This window comes from Leguminivora glycinivorella, chromosome 2 (genome assembly GCF_023078275.1).
Source record: "Leguminivora glycinivorella isolate SPB_JAAS2020 chromosome 2, LegGlyc_1.1, whole genome shotgun sequence".
NCBI lineage: Eukaryota > Metazoa > Arthropoda > Insecta > Lepidoptera > Tortricidae > Leguminivora > Leguminivora glycinivorella.
In genome coordinates, this window is record NC_062972.1 from 6,077,915 (window position 1) to 6,090,780 (window position 12,866).

The 12,866-nt window shown below is 39.9% G+C and overlaps 2 protein-coding genes across 3 annotated transcripts; one reads left to right on the top strand and one right to left on the bottom strand.

Annotated features, from left to right (window-relative positions):
* Positions 1 to 2,696: 2,696 nt before the first annotated feature.
* LOC125237305 (ATP synthase lipid-binding protein, mitochondrial) lies at positions 2,697 to 6,449 on the bottom strand. Of its 2 annotated transcripts, none has more exons than XM_048144297.1 (4): positions 6,322 to 6,449; positions 5,795 to 5,870; positions 4,506 to 4,692; positions 2,697 to 3,328 (listed from the first exon to the last, which is right to left on the bottom strand). In XM_048144297.1, exons 2-4 carry the CDS (start codon positions 5,837 to 5,839, stop codon positions 3,165 to 3,167), a joined length of 396 nt encoding a protein of 131 aa, XP_048000254.1. In that variant the 5' UTR covers positions 5,840 to 5,870; positions 6,322 to 6,449; the 3' UTR covers positions 2,697 to 3,164. The 2 variants fall into 2 exon arrangements, with proteins under 2 accessions (XP_048000254.1, XP_048000258.1); XM_048144301.1 differs by lacking the exon at positions 6,322 to 6,449 and adding an exon at positions 6,219 to 6,243.
* Positions 6,450 to 6,670: 221 nt separating this feature from the next.
* Positions 6,671 to 11,753, top strand: LOC125237296 (juxtaposed with another zinc finger protein 1). Its single transcript, XM_048144288.1, has 5 exons — positions 6,671 to 6,775; positions 7,145 to 7,333; positions 7,531 to 7,639; positions 8,612 to 8,752; positions 11,372 to 11,753. Exons 1-5 carry the CDS (start codon positions 6,676 to 6,678, stop codon positions 11,748 to 11,750), a joined length of 918 nt encoding a protein of 305 aa, XP_048000245.1. The 5' UTR covers positions 6,671 to 6,675; the 3' UTR covers positions 11,751 to 11,753.
* The last annotated feature ends 1,113 nt before the right edge of the window (positions 11,754 to 12,866 follow it).

Consider the following 12,866-nt stretch of genomic DNA (forward strand, 5'->3'; position numbering starts at 1 on the left):
GAGTTTTTTTTGCATAGACTGTAGTTCTATCACTTATCATTTAGGACGGGATCTTCTTATTTTTTTTTCACCACATCAACTGGTAAAGGCTCTGGTTGCTATTCGATAACGGATGGCAAAATTGCATTTTATCCACAAGAGTGCAAAGTACTTTCATACAAATTTTAACTTTATGTCTTAAGCTGGCTGGTCGACTTTACGTGTAAATAATGATTTTGAATCATAAATATTGAATAAATTGATGGATTTGATTTAGTTTGATGTTTCACTTAGTAATTTGTATGTGTTGATGTGGTGAAAAATTGTGTTTTACACGGTGGCAAAATTTGTTTAACCTTCGTGCCTTGAAACCCTCAAGATTCCACTTTTTGAACCACTCGCTACGCTCTCGGTTCAATATTGGAATCTTTCGCTTGCTCGGGTATCAATATTGGCACGTGTGGTTAATAGTACATTGTGCAACAAGGGGAGGAACTTGAATATTACTAACGAGACTAAGTAAAATCGCGACGGCTTGCCGGAGCGATAGACTCGAGTTTGTAATATTCATACTCCCCGAGTTACACACAATGTTTTTCATCACACTTGCAATATAAAAATATGTAAAAAGATAAAAAAGTTGAATACCTACGGTACTAGAAATTTCATAAGAACGATTTTTCTATAACTCGCGCCCCGCCTGCGTGCAAAATCACATTTAGTGTGAGAGTGTGATGAAAACAACTTTGCCCGCCTGTGAAACAATAGTAGATTGTGCAACAAGGGGAGGAAGTTGAATATTACTAACGAGAGTAAGTTAAATCGCGACGGCTTGCCGGAGCGATTTAAAAACTCGAGTTTGTAATATTCATACTCCCCGAGTTACACACAATGTTTTTCATCACACTCGCAATGTAAAAAATATGTAAATAGATGTAAAAAAGTTAAGTACGGTACAAGTAATTTCATTATTCCCTTGGAAGAACGATTTTTCTATAACTCACGCTCCGCCTGCGCGCAATAGCACATTTAAAGTGCGGGTGTGATGAAAATAACTGTTATTGCCGCAAGGCTCATATTAATTTACTTATTATACTTTAACCTTTGGCTATATAAGGCTATTGCTCACCAGAATGGGCCTCAATACTTACTTTTTTCTGCGCCGTGCTGGGGGGGAATTCGTTGGACAGAGTTCCATCTCTCACAGATGCTTGCTTCCGCTTTTAGCCGTAGGCACCACCGAGGGCCGGGTAGGGGTCAGGGGTTTGTGTCAGTTAATTACTCCACATGCCTGAGGCGCTTGGTGCTTTGTTTACCACAATTTTATTAACTTATAGAAAGCGCGAATTTCATCTTTTACGAACTTGTATCGTAATATAATTGCGTTACTACGGTTTTATAACACTTGTGAGTAAAGTAGTACTTTATGTGGTGTTTATGTGCCTATGTTATGTCAAAACGTCGAGAGCCATATCATTATGGAGATTAGAAATATACTATGCACCCTAGGCACTTGCACAGGCGCCGCCTGGCGGGATAAAATGTCAGTGTGCCTCATTATGATATGCTCCATAGTGCATAGGGTGCCTAGGCATGTCACTGTCAGTCATATGTGAGAGAGAGAAAAAACATAACATCTAGCTTTCACGTATGAAATTCTTTATCTGTGCAATGGACTAATAAGGTGGCGCCATCTGTCATAATAACCTTTGATTTGAGTGTGCCTCCTCATTATGTATGACTGTAAAACGTCGTGTACATTGTGTATGTACATGTGCGAAGAGGGAATTCGTAATTCTTGTAGATTTGAAAACACCCTGCGGTCGTGTTTTTTTTGGTTATGCTTCTTTAATAATATACTCTGTCTCTCCTATATTTGTAATTCAGTATTTAGTTGCCGCAATCCAATGGACGCTGCTAAACCCATCATATTCTTGATGTTAAGGCCATTGATGATGATGATGATTTAGTTGCAGTATTCATTATGACTTATAGTTGATAGTAAAAACCTGGCCCCGTAGCTAAATGGCATACGACGCGAAACGAAACACCGCGAAAGGTAGTCTAGCTCGTTGCGACAATACGCAAGAGCGATAGATATAGCGTTTAGTTTCATGAGCGTTTGTGCATTCGGCTATGCACGCTGACCAGAAATATATTGACTGCCAGCAGGGCGCCGCGCCGTTTCTGATGTGAGGTGACAGTTCAGTATTATACTATAATAGTATGAAGAAAATAGTTTCAAAGAAATTCCGCAACATGGCGCGTAGTCATATATCGTTGTCAGGGTATCCACAAGGCCTTCTTGGGCTTACAGTGGGACTCGGTCAATCTATGTAATAAAGTCCTACAATATTTCGTCACTTTTATTTATTTATTTATATATTTCTGGTCAGGTTATGCTAATTGCTACATATCTAACATACATCGCGTTTTCGAGCGAGATAGCCGTGCTCACGGCGAATTATACATATATTCTGTCAAACAAGTCTGTCAGTAAATAAAAACTAAGAAAACTATAGGTATCCTTTTCTCTAGCACCCTAAAGAAAAGGATGCATATAGTTTTCTTTGTTCTTATTTACTGACAAACTTGGTTGACAGAGTATAGTAGCGCTGTGGTGTTAATATATTGGGACATGGAATAACTTAATTCTTGCGTGGACCTTTATGCGTATCGTATTGCGGTATTTGTGTATAGTAAATAAAGGGCCAATGGGAGTGTTTAGTTCATTTAATCGCCCTAAAAATGTACAATACATATTGCTGACATTCTCGAACAGGATAACGCATAATTATAAAAGTCGATGAAAATTCGTACACGCATACACGCATTCACTGGCTAAGTAAATTTACCATCGACTTCTCAACATTAAACTCGAGATATATGAATAACATGATTCAGAGAAACAGTCTACCAAAAATCAGGAATAGAAATAATTGCAGCATCAAAGTAAATGTTTTACGTACAACATTTTATTTGCACATTTTCATTTATACTACATAATTAAATAATTGCATTCCTGATGACGCGCACTGACAAGTGTAACACATTATTTCAGTCCTTGCATCACTATGAGGGTGAGGTTTCCACACATTCGATTCCATGGCCGACCCCTAAAAGATATTACACTTGAAACCTCTTCAGTTTGGTGGCAGTTGTAGTGTTCTTATAAAGTAAGTGGCTTAGAAAGCGAACAGCAGAAGGAACGCCATCATAAGACAGAAGAGACCCATAGCCTCGGACAGGGCGAAACCCAGGATGGCGTATGAGAACAGCTGCTGCTTCAGGGATGGGTTCCTGGCGTAGCCGATGATCAGGGAGCCGAACACCGTTCCAATACCAGCACCTGGAATGCACAACCATCTCATTAATATAAAAAAATTAAATATGCTTTTTATCATGAAATTAAAATCTAGGATTTTATACCAACTTTTCCAATCATGATTGCAGTTTCAGTGCAAAACTCAAGTAGTATGTAGCAATGTCAACTGTTTTCTGTTTATTTGAAATGTTGTAACATATTTATAATTTTCTCCCTTCCAACAAAATCAAACAATATGAAAGGACATTAAGACAGGGTTATTCCATTTGGAGGGTACACCAAATATGTAAAAGGCACATAACTACATGATAAGATAATACACTTGACTAATTACGAACATTTGAGCAGTCTCACCTGAATCCTACCTTCTGGGAGCAAATCCATTTTTTTGTAGTATTATGTACATTAAGGCATGGATAGGCCCCACTTGCAACATAACATCTAAAAGGCGAACAACATCAAGAAGGCTATCATTAAGCAGAACAATCCCATAGCTTCTGACAGTGCAAAGCCCAAGATGGCATATGAGAATATTTGCTGCTTTAGGGAGGGGTTTCGTGCATAACCCATGATCAAGCATCCAAACACCACACCAATACCGATACCTTTAAGTTAAACATGAGGATTAGGATATGAACTGAATTAGTTTCTGATTTGCCAGATTTATTTATTAAGTCACAATTCAAATAAATAAGATTCTGGCAAATTGGGAACTAATCGATGAACAAGCAAATGATACCTGAATTCCCAAATCATTATCATGTTATCATTAATTTTAGACCAAAATGCTGCAACCTAATGGAGGAATTAAAGTTCCAATCATATGAATCAGCAACACATGTTTGTTCTCCAGTAGTTGTGTCTATGTGGTATAGTGAAACTAGATATTGGTCTTTATAACATTATTGAAGTGGCAATTTAGGTATTATTTAGGAATTCCAGGAAGTGCATATTGGGGAAACAAATAGATTAGCAACATTAAACCCTTTGAAGCCATGATGAAAGGTTGAAAACACTTAAATAGTTTCAATTAAGAAATACTGCAGATTATACTGCAGTATTATGCAATCAGTTTCCTGGCAGCAAAGGGTTCAAACATTGTCAGTGTATTAGCAAAGGAAAGATATGGGTAATTAAGAATTTCATTGGTTATAGGGCACAGAACACACAGGCTGACTGAATGAGATATCAAAGTACATACCAGAGCCAGCTACTCCGACTGTCGCGGCGCCAGCACCAATGAATTTGGCAGCAGAGTCAATATCTTTCGAGACTGCTGTGGTCTGGAAGGAGCGGACTGCTGAGAGCTGGGCGGGGGCAGCAGGCACAATCTGTGTCTGGGAGGGGACAGCAGCCAGTGGTCGTACCAGCGCTGTGTTGCTGAAGATCTGGAATGGACAACCATTTATCAATTTACAGACAAGTATCAATTTATGAAATTTTAATAATTTTATCATTTAGACTGCTTTGGACATAAAATTTCTATAACAATTTTATAGTATTTAATAGAAACAGACTACATTCTAAAGGGGTTGTGTAATCAGGAGACTTTAATAACATTAAAACTAAGTTAGGTTATGTAGATGTAAGTAGGATTATTCCATCGACCTACAATAGGGACTGAGCTCACACTTTTTTTGCCATACTAAATTGAACCTTATCACCTGCGCATAAAGGCGTTCTTGACAGACTAGCACAAGTGTGTCCACATGAGAGGGTCAAAGTTGGGGCTGGTGTCCCTCTCGCACGTGTGACCAGTGTTAAAAAATTACTATAGTAGTAGTATTTTTACCTGTATGATAACTAAGTTTATAAACTTCTTAAATTATTTTCGTATTATATTGAGGCAAGGGTATTAATACCTATTAAAAACCTTTAATTGGGTATTAGTAGATTTGGTAGTAACTTTGAATATTGACTGGTATCCCCAAATGATGACAGTGATGACGTCATTCAAATGATTTTGATAGTGGTAATAAGTGCGAGAGGGACACCAGCCCCAACTTTAACCTCTCATGTGGACACACTTTTTGGGCTAACAACTCATTCTGGTTTAATTATAATTCTGTGGATTATTCACAGTTGTAAGATGTCAAGAGGTTATCTAATAAAATCAATAACTGAGAACTTATTCAGTACTTAGAAGGAAGTACTTCATTTCATTAACTTCAGTTGATCATTTATCACCATGATATTATGAGATTATTATGAGATAATGTAATTATATAACACCCTAGTAAAAGTTTAACTAATATTGATTTTCAGGCAATTTGCAGTTTATCCTGTAAATTCTATGTCATACGGAGTTATTGCTTATCAGGAGACACCGGTGGACAATCAGAAACATACAAGGTCAATGCAATTACACTGTATACAATATGAATGTTAATGTGTTACATTTATGAAATTGAAAAGTAATATCTTGAAAAGAAGCCCGTATAATGCCTAATATACATAAAATGCATTTATAAAATAAGTAGGGTTACTTACAGCGGACCTGGCAGCAGGGGCGATCAATCTAGCGGCAGACAGCATTTTGTATTGGTTTAGGTGCGGCGAGCAACAACTGAAAGAAACCGAAGCAAGAGATGAGTATCCGGTAAGGGCACTGCCACAAATCTGAACGATACTTAGAGAAGACTAAAGACTTGACAGTTTGACCGACGAACCGCAGAGCGTTACGTAATTCGGGGACTACGTAACGGAGAAGTTTCAGACTGCCCAACCAACACTAGTAAACAATTATTACATATTTTGTATCACTGAGACTTGAATTTTAACTAGCTTCTTGATAATTTCAGTACATATAATCAATTTAAGATTGAAAAATGGCTGACTTTCCTGAGCCGACTATGAATACGAATTCTATTGTCAACCTTTGAAATACCGCAAAAATATTGACACTGACACCCACTGTAATTCTTTATGATTTGGTTTTGTCACTGGCTGGTAGAGGATGGCTAATAAATTTAACACTTTTTCACGATTAGATTCACTGAATTTTTCACCGCACTTACCAAAGAACACCGCGAAGGAGGAGACCGGCCTTTGGAATGTTCAATTTCTGAGTGGTAAAGTGAAACAGAGTATATATCGCGCACTCCTATTGGATGAAACGTTTCAGGTCAGCGCAGTACGTGACGTATAGCCAACTATTGATCACTCTGTTTGTAGTACAGTCCTTATTATTTTAAAATGCTAAAAACTACAATTATACTTATTTAAAAAAGTAGTACAAACATAGAAATATTATATTATTATTTGAAATTTTTTGATCACGCACATTTTAATTGGTAAGTGGCGAGTGATAAGAAAAAGCAACGGTGAGTCTAGACTTGAATTTGACTCAGTACATCAACATCTGTACGAAGATGGCCGTCTTCATGATAAACATATGTAAATACAACGGCTGTGGCATAACTTTTCCAAGATTAGCGGACTTAATTGAACACATCGAAGACGTCCATATCGGTAAATATAAAATATTCATCCCATCTGCTTTCCATACATGAAGAATAGTTGTTTTATATTTATGATCCCTCCCATCTTTGCGTAGTTGTGAAGGTCTTTTATGTTGTCAGTATTGTAAAGCCTTTTTGCTTCTTGGGTACCGCGGCAATTTTTATTTTTATATTATATGTTCTGGACTGTTTTTACAATTAGGTAATAAAAATAAATGATTGTTCTACCAGGATTAAGTTATTTATGTTTTTGTGTGCTGGATCGAAATTATTTGCTACATTGTTTTTGTCAGAAGGTGTTTATTTACTTAAATCAGCTGTTTTGATTTAACAGCTGATCAGTGATCATCAGACCTTAGCTTACGATTTAAATTTTCAGATTATGATCCTGCCGTCGTTGAACAAAAAGAGGCTTCCCAGCCTTCATGTATTCCGTTAAGTTATGTGTTGAAGTTTTTCACCGAGGCCTCCAGGCGCGAGATCCAAAATATGCCGCCGGTAGCGGAGGTTCGGCGGCGCCTACTTTCTGCTCCCAAAACGCCATCAGTTCGAAGCAGCACCCCAACTGGTATGTGGCATGCCAACTTATAAGGTTCACGGTTGACAATAGTACCTAATTATATACAATTGTTCAGCAGCTTGCTGTAATCTGTAATTACTTATTCGCTATAGTAATTAATTAAATAAATATGCAATACATTTTTCTTTTCGTTTCCTAAAACTTTATTACTAAACATCTATTAATCATTGACATGCTATTTGCAGGTAGCGACATGGACGAGGATGAAATGATGAGCCCGTCGGAAGACAGCAATGATTCTTGGACCACTGTGGAGGAGTACAGCTCTGAATACATACTGCGATATGGGGTCAAGTAAGTCCTGTCTACATACTACATACCTACAATTTAGTTAGATATAATCAGACACAATTTAAACCTAAGTAGGTCCAAGCTTAGAGAATAAAGATGCATAACAATTGAAAACTTTGCCGGGATCCAATTACCCTTACCTTGTTTTCTGTTTGTTTGCATGTAGAATCCCTAAGTAATTCTTTATTTGACGACCCGTCTCAAACAGAAAGATTTGTCCTCTCTAGTATATTTGTTACGCAAGTTAAGTTTTGAAACTGAACCTAGACGTGGACCTGGAACTGGATCCTGACCCAGACTCTGACTTTAGGAATCCTGAAGTTAATCGAAATCAACATGAAAAATCATTTTCAGTACCTACAGATGGTGCTTTTAGCTCGCACTAGTGCGCAAAGTGTTTCATTTCTTGGCAGGTCGAAACTTCAAAGAGCCATATGTACTGAAAAACGTCGTGCGAAGAAGGAATTCGTAACTAGTGTCGATTTCCAACACTACCTTTGGTCGCCTTTTAATTTATGTGCAATTCCCGAAAAGTTTGTACATTTGGATCACGTCTCCGATTTTAATAAAAATTGGTAGGCTGATAGAGTCCATGATGCTGAGCAAGATCCACTAGGTTTCCCAAAATATCCTATGTAGTTTGTATGAAACCTTCCTTTTTTGTTACCAGATTTCTATACATTTTTTGTTACAAAAAGGAAAGTTTCATACAATCAACCTAGGACATTTTGGGAAACCTAGTGGATCTTGCTCAGCATCATGGACTCTATCAGCCTACCAATTTTTATCCAAATCGGAGACGTGATCCAAATGTACAAACTTATCGGGAATTGCCTTTATCGCCTCTCGTTTCGAATCTCCTTTCTTCTGCACGCGTATCGTAATGTACTATTAAATGGCAATTCGTTATAAATGCTGATTCTTTGTACTAAGAACTGAGTATCAGATGTTATCTCATATTTTTCCTATTCGCAGTCGCCTAGGCGCGGCGTCCGCGGCTGGCCCGACGGTGCAAGACAAGCCGTTCGCCTGCCCCGTGCCCGGCTGCAAGAAGCGCTACAAGAACGTCAACGGCATCAAGTACCACTCCAAGAACGGCCACAAGAAGGATGGCAAGTCAGTATCATTTATATTTGCAGTAGTCTACGTAAGGTGTCCACGGCAGATAATGACAAGTCGATCGCCTGCCCCGTGCCCGGCTGCAAGAAGCGTTACAAGAACGTCAACGGCATCAAGTACCACTACAAGAACGGCCACAAGAAGGATCGCAAGTCAGTATCATTTGTACTAACAGTAGTCTACGTAAGGTGTCCACGGCAGATAATGACAAGTCGATCGCCTGCCCCGTGCCCGGCTGCAAGAAGCGTTATAAGAACGTCAACGGCATCAAGTACCACTCCAAGAACGGCCACAAGAAGGATGGCAAGTCAGTATCATTTGTACTAACAGTAGTTTACGTAAGGTGTCCACGGCAGATAATGACAAGTCGATCGCCTGCCCCGTGCCCGGCTGCAAGAAGCGTTATAAGAACGTCAACGGCATCAAATACCACTCCAAGAACGGCCACAAGAAGAATGGCAAGTCAGTATCATTTGTACTAACAGTAGTCTACGTAAGGTATCCACGGCAGATAATGATAAGTCGATCGCCTGCCCCGTGCCCGTCTGCAAGAAGCGTTATAAGAACGTCAACGGCATCAAGTACTACTCCAAGAACGGCCACAAGAAGGATGGCAAGTCAGTATCATTTGTACTAACAGTAGTCTTCGTAAGGTGTCCACGGCAGATAATGACAAGTCGATCGCCTGCCCCGTGCCCGGCTGCAAGAAGCGTTATAAGAACGTCAACGGCATCAAATACCACTCCAAGAACGGCCACAAGAAGGATGGCAAGTCAGTATCATTTGTACTAACAGTAGTCTACGTAAGGTGTCCACGGCAGATAATGACAAGTCGATCGCCTGCCCCGTGCCCGGCTGCAAGAAGCGTTACAAGAACGTCAACGGCATCAAGTACCACTACAAGAACGGCCACAAGAAGGATGGCAAGTCAGTATCATTTGTACTAACAGTAGTCTACGTAAGGTGTCCACGGCAGATAATGACAAGTCGATCGCCTTCCCCGTGCCCGGCTGCAAGAAGCGCTACAAGAACGTCTACGTATACGAAGCATCATGGAACAAAGTGAACAAAAATTGAGACAGGCTGGGGCAAGCATTGATGGCGTCATCTATTCAAACCTCTGACAGTTGCCAACCTCCGATGGTTTCTTTTCGACTTTAAACAGAATGACAGATTGATCCTGCTGTGTAACATTTAATTAAGCAATCTTAATTTATTCAATAGAAAATACCCATTTCTAACTGCGCCGCATCACGTGACAAAGAAGTATTTGCCAAGACCTAAGAAGCGCCTGACTGCGCAGGAGTATTTCTGGAAGAAATGGGTGAATGAGTAGATAGCACACAGTATACAGATCTACGTACTACGTATTATTTCGAAATAGCATAGGTGTAAATTATTGAAATATTATATTTATTAATACGTGCAATAATTTGAATTCAGTATTAGTAGGTACCTATAGATAAAGTTGACATTCATTCATTGTTTATTCAGTCAAGTCGAGTAGTTTATACGTATATTATAATTAGGTAAGTATGTAGGCGTCGTTGTTGAACGTTTCATAAAAATCACAAAATGTGAGTGTGCACGGGAAAACGTCCCACTTTGTCGATTGCTATAAAGCCGCTTTGTCAGTTTATTCATATAAAGATACAAATAAATCTCGCCTTAATGGTAACCGACAAAGTGGGACGTTTTACTAAACCCACTTACAAATGTAAAGGTGAAATGTAACATAACTCATTATCGTTAGTTAGTCGATAACGATGTAGGTAATAGGGATGTCGACTACATAAAAAAAAATGGCATTCTGTTTAGTCCGTCAGTTAGATCGTCCAAAAATACTGAACACTTATTTTTCGCTTTTTATAATTAATGATTACAAAAAATACAAAGATATAAAGCATCAAAGTTCCGGCACAGTATAATAAAGAGTACTATCGTACAGTATGGACACTCCCGCTCCCCGCTGAAAGTGCCACCCACCCCCTCTCGGTTACTTGACAGTTACCGCCTGTTAAAAACGCGAACAGTCGACCTGTCATATCTCACTCATACAAGCACAGTACGCGTTCACCTACACGAGCTTAGACTGTGTGCTAAGAACGCGCCTCTTTCATATATTTGATCGCCAGTGTCCGAGGTGTGGTTCCGGAGTGGGGGCTTGTGACGTCACTTCTAAGTCAAAATTGTACCTAGACGTGACGTCACGCGAAACTTCAACGCACTGTGCCGTCTTCGTTTACGAGAAAAAAAGAAAGAATACGTGTCTAAAATTCTTTGATAATCTAACTGACGGACTAATTAGTTTTTTATAGTCGTGGCCTATTATAGTTCGGTCTATGGGTCGGACTATGAAAGTTGTTATTAGCAGATGATAACGTGAACAGCCCGCTAATAGTTACTCATCGCATTATTTCACTGTGACTGTGTAAGAGTTTATTATAAATATTATTATCTCGTTTACGGTGATGTCGGTGATCGAACGATTAGAACTTAGATTTTCATTTATTTAATTTCAAGTAGCCTCGAGCTCACATAGTAATTAAGTTCCTAGTAAACGTAAAAAAACGTGAAATCACACTGAAATTTAAATAGCAACCTTTCGGTTTCCAGGGTAAAAAAGGCATACAAATGCCAATGCGGCAAAAGCTATAAGACCGCCCAGGGGCTCAAGAGCCACTCGGCCTCGCAGCACGCGGCGGGGGCGGCGGCGCTCGGGAGCGCACGAGCGCCCGGGCTCGTGGTCACGGCCGCGCCCGCGCGCCTGGACGTGGACGCCGGCAAGCTGGTGCGCATCTACGACGCGCTCAAGGCCAAGGACCTGTCCGCCTTCACCGTGTCCAAGCACGGCCTCGCCGGCGTCAACATCGTCAACGGGGTGGTGCGCGCGCTGGCGCCGGCGGCCAAGGGCGAGCGGCCGCGGCTCGCCGTGCAGGCGCGCCCGCTCGCCCCGTACGGTAACGTGGGCCCGGGCCGCGAGGCCGACGCCTAGCGAGCGCGACTCCGGTGCTTCTCCCTTATGCTTGATTGCACAGACCGTTATTCGTTTCGAAAGGCGAGGTGGACGGAGGCCGATACCTAAGTTTTGAGCCAAATATTCATATGAGCGTGCCCTATACGCGCCGCTTTAGTTTTTTAAGCGACCGTTCGGTACGCTATTCGTAGGTGACGAATGAAAAGTGAGATGTAAATAAATAAGTCGATTTCCATCGTGATTATTATTGTAACGCGTGCTTCGCCTAAAATTGGCAACTGAGCTACTACTGTGCGATTAGGTGTTACTGAAAATAAGTACTCGCTCGTGTGATTGCTTTACTGCCGTCTCCAATAATTTCAGCCATTTTTTCTGGATTATACATAAACTATTCGTCTCTTTTTGACGTGTAGTGTAACTTCGAAAAGAACGAATGCTTTGTGTGTGTCGAAAGTTTTCATCCGCCGATAAAAGACGATGAGATAAAAAAAGATCTTAGAATTAGAATAACGGAGACGGTGGTAAGGTGTAGGTCATCAATGTAGATGTATAATTACATTGTGCGCACCTTAGCGGCTTAAGGGAATCAGTGTAGCTACCTAGGCATTAACTTAGAAATACTTCACGCTATAAAATCTAATCATTGAGGCGGTACTTCCAACGGTATGAACGTTTATTGTCTCAATCATTTCACGTTAATTTTGAACTTAAACGGTTTATTTTGTATTCTGTACGGTTTTGTTGCTTTTTGTTTGTCACTGTTCTCTTTGTCGTATTGTTTGTTTTGTCTTATTTAATATTCGGAAGGTTTGTATTTAATAAAATTCATTTTTTTTTAAATATATCTGTGAACAACGATTAGCATAGGATACTAATAGTAACGACAATGAAACATGATAAAAATAAATATAAAATGTATGACCTTAAAAACTTACCGTGACGAATAGGTACATATAATAAGAGAAGGCTAACCTGTTTGCCACTCTATTTGCCGATAATTCGCGTCTGGATGTTGGCGTCGCAAAGCCTACCTCCTTACCAGCCTTTGGAACTTCAATGCCCGAAGTTAAAATCCATCAAAAGGAGGTACTGAAAGCCCTGCGCAATCTAGACGTGAATAAAACTAGTGGTCCC